This window comes from Grammomys surdaster, unplaced genomic scaffold (assembly GCF_004785775.1).
Source record: "Grammomys surdaster isolate TR1022 unplaced genomic scaffold, NIH_TR_1.0 125630, whole genome shotgun sequence".
In the NCBI taxonomy this organism is placed as follows: Eukaryota; Metazoa; Chordata; class Mammalia; order Rodentia; family Muridae; genus Grammomys; species Grammomys surdaster.
In genome coordinates this window covers 1,285,961-1,294,170 of record NW_021620469.1, presented here as the reverse complement: position 1 = coordinate 1,294,170, position 8,210 = coordinate 1,285,961, and the positions used below count along the sequence as shown (strand labels likewise).

The window sequence follows — 8,210 nt, the reverse complement described above, 5'->3', positions numbered from 1 at the left end:
CTGCCCCCAGCCTGCTTCTGGCCTATCCCCAAGACATTCTCAAAGATAAACAAATCTGTGATGATAGATTATTCCCTGTAATGTACCTCAATAAAGACATAATCTCTTGTACCTGTGTGACTCCAGGCTGTGCTCTAAACACTCAGCACCTCTCTAAGCACAATGAAGAGTTGATTTGAGCTACTATCTTGACATTTTAACAATCTTGAGCACAGACTTCCTGGCACAGGTGTGACACTGTGGATGACTCAATATTATCCAACATGCATGGGTGTTTACAGTAAGATTTCATATTCAGAGTAGTGTGCACTGTTCTGTTCTTCTCCTCCACTGTCGTTTCTTCTCCCTCCATGTTTCTCAGCTCTTCTCCCCACAAACCCCATGCCATAGCCACTGTGTCTTTCCACACATCATAGGAAATTCCATGTCTAAGTCATTTGTTGTTGACAGCTTGTGTTCTCAACACTCATGCTGCTGTCTCCATCTGAGCTCTCAATAATGGACCTGAAGCTAGAGGAGAGCCTGCCCTCAGAAGTCCTTGGACCATGACTGTGGCTGCAGCAGGCACCACAGGAGAGCATCAGCACTTTCTGAAGGGAAACAGGGCAGAATTAGTCATTGTTGGAAAGAGATCTTTCAGTACTTGGCATGAAGCAGTACTTCCCATGGTGGCTCTAGACCTGCTTCTTTGCCACTCAAATGTAACAACCTTTCAGAAGAATATCATGGTTAGTTGAACTTCTAAGCGGCCTGCTTTACTCTTACAAGCCAAAGCCCCCATTGTCTTTAGTCAAGGGAAAGAACACACTAGCTTCAGGGTACTGTGGATTCTGAAATGGAAGAGACCACATGAGAGGTCTGCTATGCCCTAAGTAGGCCTAGCACAGTGAATGTGGCCCTCTGACTACTGTACCATGAAGACCTGCTGCCAGTAGCACCCCTAGGCTAGGACATCAGCACCTCAGCTCTCCTCACAGTCTGGCAGCCTTGTGTCTAGCTTTCCAGCTTCAGCACTCTTCAGTAGAGATGTAAAGATAGCTATCAAATACAAAACTGACTATAAGTTCTTGACTAACTCTATGGGGTCAGGGAGCATATATGGTTTTAAATAACCTAAAAGGATCTTTAAAAAATAGAGAATCCATGTTGGATTATGGTTACCTGTGTGATCATCATTTTCTTTTTTCTTTTTAAATTTTGTTTATAGTTGTCTCACTAAATCATAGGGTCTTTTCTCATTTTGACTAAGATTGGTGTGGTTTGGGCACAGTCTCACCATGTGGATCAGACTTGACATCTAACTTATGATCCATATGCCTCTGCTTCCCTCATGATGGGACACTCACTAGCATGAGTGGTGGCTGGTGCATGCTCCACCACTCTTGGCCTACACAAAGGTCTCAAACCCTGAAAAACAAAGCAAAGACAGGAGCTGTGTCTTTTTTTAACAAATGGGAATACTCACTAACTTGCAGCTGAGGGCACACTGCCTCTTTACCCCATACTCTAAGAAGGACATGTACTTGGGACAGTCTTCTTCCATGAAGCTGGGCAAGTAGAGGTGAGGAGAGAGTGACTGTCCCACCCTGCAGCCTGGCCTACAGTAACAGGGGAGCAGGGGGAGACTCCTGAGAGCTCAGTTGAGGACACAGGCTGAATGACTTCCAGAAAGCTAACCTCTACAGAGCAAATCCCATTACATAGTCCCTGGGTGTCAAAGGAACAATTGATCACCCAAAGGCTCCAAAGTAATGGCCACAGTGTTCATTCATATGCATGGTGGATTATACACAGGAGGAGCAGACCCAGTGTACTCTCGGAACAAGAGTGACTATGGTCTCACAAAGAAGCAAAGGAAACATGCAGATGAGAAGGTTCGTCCTTTGGGGAGTGCATTAGCAGTGCTGGGCAGCCTAGCTTAATAAAGCCTCTCAGTGCACTGTTACCAGCAGATACACACTGAGGGTGTCCAAAGGGAAGATCAGCTCAGCCAATCATAGATGAAGAAAGCATCCAAGGTCAGCAGATGCTCACCCAAGCTTTGCAAAAGTGGAAGCCAACCCAGAAGTCAGAGAATATGGGTAAGACTTTAGTCCACAGTAATTGCAAATGAGAGGAATGATCAGGTCTAAGTGCTAAACAATGAGTAAAGGAGATTTACTTTCATATAACAAACATCCTTATAATGAGGAGAATCCAGTCTCTGGTGAGCCAGCATTATTACTATCCTGTCACAGGTGTTCACACCTGATTCCATCTGTTCTCCTTCCATTCGTGGAATCTTTTTATCAATTAACTTGTAAATAGGTAATTTTAGTAGGCCTAGAATCATTTTTAAGAAGGAATGAATATGATTTTGTGTCTAAACAGTTCTCCAATGACACAGTTGGTGAGTGAGGGGAATCTTTATGGTAGACTGCTTATATTATATATCTTTCATTGCTTTTTTTTATGAGGAAGGAGTTTATTTCATTTTATACCTTACAGTACATTATGAATGATATTCAGGACAGGAAATGAAACATGAACTTGGATGCAGGCACTGAAGAAGAGGCCATGAAGGAATACAATTACTATCTGGCGCAGACTGATTTCTTATTCCACCTGTTCAGAAATGGCACTTGCAATAGTAAGTCATCAGTTAAGAAAATACTCAATGATCTTTTGCCTACTAGACAATCTGATGAAGACATTTTCTCAAGTGAAGTTTTCTTTTTCAATTTTCCTCCTGTTAGACTATATTTGATAAAAAACAAAGAAGGAACAAAACAAAGAAAGAAGGAAAGAAAGAAAGAGAAAGAAGGCAGCAAGGAAGAAAGGAATAAAGGAAGGAAGGAAGATTTTCTTAAAGAACCAGTTCCTGGTTTTGTTGACTCTTTGTATAATTCTTTTTGTTTCTACTTGGTTAACTTCAGCCCTGAGTTTGATTATTTCCTTCCACCTACTCCTCTTGTGAGTTTTTGCATCTTTTTGTTCTAGAGATTTCAGATATGCTGTTAAGCTGGTAGTGTATGCTCTCTCCAGTTTCTTTTTGGAGGCACTCAGAGCTATGAGTTTTCTTTTTACCACTGCTTTCATTGTGTGCCATACGTTTAGGTATATTGTGCCTTCATTTTCACTAAATTTTAAAAAGTTTTAAATTTCTTTATTTCTTCCTTGACCAAGTTATGATTGAGTAGGATGTTGTTCAGCTTCCATGTGTATGTGGGCTTTCTGTTGTTTTTGTTGTTATTGAAGACTTGTCTTAATCCATGGTGATCTGATAGATTCCATGGGAATCTAAGATTATTTCAGTCTTCTTGTATCTGTTGAAGCCTGTTTTGTGACAGATTATATGGTCATTTTTGAAGAAGGTATCGTGAAGTGCTGATAAGAATGCATATTCTTTTGTTTGTTTGTTTCTTTTTGGGTGAAATGTTCTATAGATATCTGTTAAATTCATTTGGTTTATCACTTCTGTTAGTTTTATTGTGTCTCTGTTTAGTTTCTGTTTCCATGATCTGTCCATTTCTGAGAGTGGGGTGTTGAAGTCTCCCACTATTATTGTGTGAGGTGCAATGTGAGCTTTGAGCTTTAGTAAAGTTTCTTTTATGGATGTGGTTGCCCTTGCATTTGGAGCATAGATGTTCAGAATTGAGAATTCTTCTTGTTAGATTTTTCCTTTGATGTATGTGAAGTGTTGTTCCTTATCTTTTTTGATAAATTTTGGTTGAAAGTCGATTTTATTGAATATTAGAATGGCTACTCCAGTTTATTTCTTGGGACCACTTAATTGGAAAATTGTTTTCCAGCCCTTTACTGTGAGGTAGTGCCTTTCTTTGACACTGGGGTGTGTTTCCTGTATGCAGCAAAATGTTGGATCCTGTTTATGTATTCAGCCTGTTAGTCTATGTCTTTTTATTGGAGAATTGAGTTCATTGATGTTAAGAGATATTAATGAATAGTGATTGTTTCTTCTTATTATTTTTGTTGTTAGAGGTGTAATTATGTTTGTTTGTCTATCTTCTTTTGGATTTGTTGAAAGATTACTTTCTTACTTTTTCTAGTTTTTTTCCTTGTGTTGGAATTTTTTGTTTATTATCTTTTGTAGGGCTGGATTTGTGGAAAGATATTGTGTAAATTTGATTTTGTCATCGAATATCTTAGTTTCTCCATCTATGGTAATTAAGACTTTTGCTGGTATAGTAGCCTGAGCTGGCATTTGTATTTTCTTTCGGTCTGTCTGATAAGTACATAGGATCTTCCAACTTTCATAATCTCTGGTGAGAAGTCTGGTGTAATTCTGAAAGGTCTGCCTTCATGTGTACTTGAATTTTTTTCTTACTGCTTTTAATATTCTTTCTTTGTTTTGTGCATTTGGTGTTTTGAGTATTATGTGATGGGAGAAATTTCTTTTCTGGTCCAGTCTAATTGAGTTCTGTAGGCTTCTTGTATGTTTATGGGCATCCCTTTCTTTAGGTTAGGGAAGTTTTCTTATATAATTTTGTTGAAGATATTTACTTGCCCTTTAAGTTGACAATCTTTGCTCTCTTCTATTCCTATTATCCTTAGATTTGGTCTTCTCATTGTGTGCTGGGTTTACTGGATGTTTTGTATTAGGAGATTTTTGCATTTTGCATTTTCAGGGGACAGACCACTATGACTCTGCCTATGATTCACTTGTCTTTATCTAAGTTGGTACTATCCACCGAGGTTGCCCATCTACAAGGCCTATGAGTACCCAGGCTTGGCAGCCTTCCACCAGAGCTGCTGTTTACAATAACTCCCAGCTATCTGTTTCAGTGTTTTTCCACAGAGACCCAAGACTTGGTGAGAACAGGCATGTATGTCAGGCCTATTACTGATTTTAGGCCTATGGCTGATTTTAGGCCTTTAGTGTATAAGCAGGGCTGCTCCCGACATAGAAAGAGGGAAAAAGAGAAATATTAAAGAAAGAATGGGTATAATTTCTTTTTTAAGTTTGCCATACAGACCTTGCCTACCCAGGAATACACTTAGTTTTCCTTTGTTTATATCCATCTCTTTGCATGTTTCTTAAGTATCTTTTTGTTTCTGCCTGTTCCTTTATACCACACCCTAGCCCCTAATACTCTCTTCCAAATCTTAAGTAATTTAAGGTGTTAATCAGATTGTTATACACAAGGGAAAAGAGAGCAGCTGAGAGAGGAGAATCACATTGCAGTCTAGAATCTGGGTCTTTATTGAGGCTTATAAAGATGGTGAATTTTAGGAACATTCTATGGCTTGTAAGAACTTTCTGGAAGCTCAGGCATCTGGCAGGACTTCAGCAGGAACTACAGACAGGCCAGATTACATGGCACAGAAAACCTGGAGTATTCCAGTTTCAGATTTCCTCACTCATTGACCCTGAGCTTCAGAGTTAATTCTCCCTCAAGATCTTATTGATCCATGGCCTGTAATGGGAGATTCTGGTGAAGACAGCAGAGGGATTTGCATTCTGATGTACATAGAAATCAATGCCTTGGGCTATCCCATCACATGGTAGAAGTTCTCTAGATTCTCCCTCTTATGGACAAGGCAGAGAGGAAACACAGAAATGATAGGAAGGAGCCTCTACCCCTACCCACCCACTTCAGCTTACAGTTAGGTCTGGAGCCTGATGCCACATCTTAGTTTTGGGATCAGCCAACCTATCTTCCTCATATCACCCCATGTTCTCTGCACAGCTGACTGAGTAATCCAAGATAGACTTGGAATATGGATACTTTGTTTCCTTACTCGGTGATTCCTAAACACTGTGATTAACTGACAGTCTTCTGCCTAGAAGGGTACCTTTTAAGAACTCTGGTTCCCAGGAGGGCTTTTAGAAAACTCTGGTAAGAGGATCACCTTGTATACATTTTGCATCTTCTTGTGGTTTCCCACAAGAGGCTGGGAATTGTATTCAAAACTCGTGAAGTGTTTTCAGTCTCATTTTTACTTCTTACAGTGTTTCTGAGGCTGGTTCATTCATATTGGTTCTGCTCCAGCCAACTGTTCTGCATGTTCTCCCAAGTGGGATGAAGTTGAAATTGGCAGAGAGTAGGAGGGTTCCCACACCCAGGATTAGCTTGGCTTTCTCCTTCAACTGTGAAGGGAATGAGGGACTCTTAGCCAGGGCCATGGGCTAGGGGTTAGTTCCAGGCAATTAGGGGTGGGAAGGGCAAAGTACCAAGTCCAACAGGGAAATAAGAGGGAATGAGGTCCACATCAGGCCAGGGGAAATTCAGGGCAATGTGGACCGGAAGAAAAAATCTGAAGGCGTACAATCGGGGGACAAACTTGTTACCTTCAGTAGCATGATGTAATGGAGAATCAAATAGTCATTGTATTTTGGATGAAGGAATTGCTTTTCAAACTCAAGCCTCTGCCATGTGTCTTCTTTAGATGTTTTGTTATGGGCTCCTAGGAGGACTTTTATAGACATATTGAGAGAAACCATGGGGTCTGAGCATGTTGCTATTGGTAGAGCGCTTGCCTAGCAAACGTGTGAAAAAAAATCTCATGGGGTGGTGTTCCAGAACCTCGCAGCAGTGTCCCATGGGGTGGGTTGGGGTGGGGGGCAGAGGACCCATGGATAGGGTTAATACTCCCCAATTTGGAGAACTTTGAATGGGGCCCATTTGCTACAGCAAGAACTATTCAGAAAAGCAGGAAGTAGAAAGTGTCCTGTAGGCTTGTTCTGTTTACCTTAGAAATGGTGGGCCATGGACATTGGAACCAAAGGCCAGTGATCTTGAAGATAGCAAGGAGATACCCCCAGAAAAGTACTGGGTAGATCCTGAGAAATGAGCTATGGGTGTCCTCCATGTTTAAAGGTGTATGGATGGGTCACATTGGAGAAATCTCTCTTGCCTCTGAGGGGAACTGCATTTGTAGTGATTGAGCTCAGAGTATGTGTTTAATGACATCTCTCTTGTCAGCTGACCCAGGCTCAGGATCTCTCTCAGGTTCATCTGCCTGTGTCATAGGTTGCTACCCCAAGGTTTTTCTCATATTAAGGATAAGCAGCATCTTGTCTCACCTTCCTGCACAGTGAGCTGCAGTCAGCACAAAGTTTCGTCTTATCAGGAAGCCACTGCTGGTGGTCAGGTAATTTTCAGAACTGACAATTTCCAGATAGGCCATGTAGGGACAGGAGTGTGGTATGCATTTTGTGACCCAATGATCTCCCCCCATGACCAGAACAGACATGGATTCTTTCTCCCGAGAGTGCACAGTTGGATTAAGGTGGAGTGAGGCTTCCCTTGACTTCCTTGCCCTAAACTCTGCCCATGGTTCTCTCAGGCATCTTTGTCAGCTCCTCTCTCCCGTCCTCCTCTACAGCATCCTTTCTTTCTTAAGAATCCAATCCCGCCTTAGATTTAGGCAGTTTCCTACTTCTAATATTTTATATTCTTGCTTGTCCCTGGCCCATTTTCCCCTCCTGCAGCACGTGTTGTCCAGGTTCTCCCACAGATCTTCTTCCTTTGATCTTTTTCCCAAGGACCAGTAAATTAAGAGAGTATGCCTATTATCCTGGAATCTGTCTTTCTCCCAGTGGCTTTAGGATTCCCTGCTCAGTCAGCACAAGCTTTTGTGTTACTAGAAGCTACCACAGCTTTAAAGAATGAGGCAGGAACATTCCATAAGAAGACTTCACTCTGAAGCTATTCAGAATACCTATAAGACCTATTTAAGAGTCCCAAATGACACACTAAAATTTGTTATTTTAGGAGCTAGCTTGCAGATTGGAGAGAGATGAACCCCAGTACTCACCAGCTTTGGTGCTGGATCCTTGGAGAAGGAGTACCTGATCGAGAGCAAGAAGATGCATCCTCTCAGAGGATTTGCTCAGGACCGCTGCATGCTTTATCTCTGGGTCTTAGGCATCATGACTCCCAGCAGGCAGGGGAGTGGCAGAGCTGTTACCACAGGAACTGTGTGGTCATGGTTTCTTCTTTCAGTTGGCTTGTGTTGATAACTGGACACTCCCCCAGAATAACACTGTTTACTAGAGGTGAAATTGAAGCCTGTACTCTTATGTCCCATGTACTCAGATGGGGCCTCATCTGTGTCTCTGTGTGGGTTAGGAGTGTGGGGACAGAATATCATGAGATCTTACCTTTCTAGTTAAGGCAACTTGTTAAAGGTCCCTAGAATCTTGGGTTGAGGAATATCTTTGCAGTGAGTATCCAGGCTGTGATTACTACAGTCCACAGTAGGAAATA

At 41.7% G+C, this 8,210-nt stretch overlaps 1 protein-coding gene across 1 annotated transcript; it reads right to left on the bottom strand.

Moving 5' to 3' along the window:
- Positions 1-5,380: 5,380 nt before the first annotated feature.
- LOC114638782 (chymase-like) lies at positions 5,381-7,849 on the bottom strand. Its single transcript, XM_028787372.1, is given in 6 exon segments — positions 5,381-5,524; positions 5,851-5,926; positions 5,928-6,088; positions 6,290-6,425; positions 7,025-7,199; positions 7,747-7,849. Coding segments are annotated over 6 exon segments (762 nt in total). The 5' UTR covers positions 7,817-7,849.
- Between the last annotated feature and the right edge of the window lie 361 nt (positions 7,850-8,210).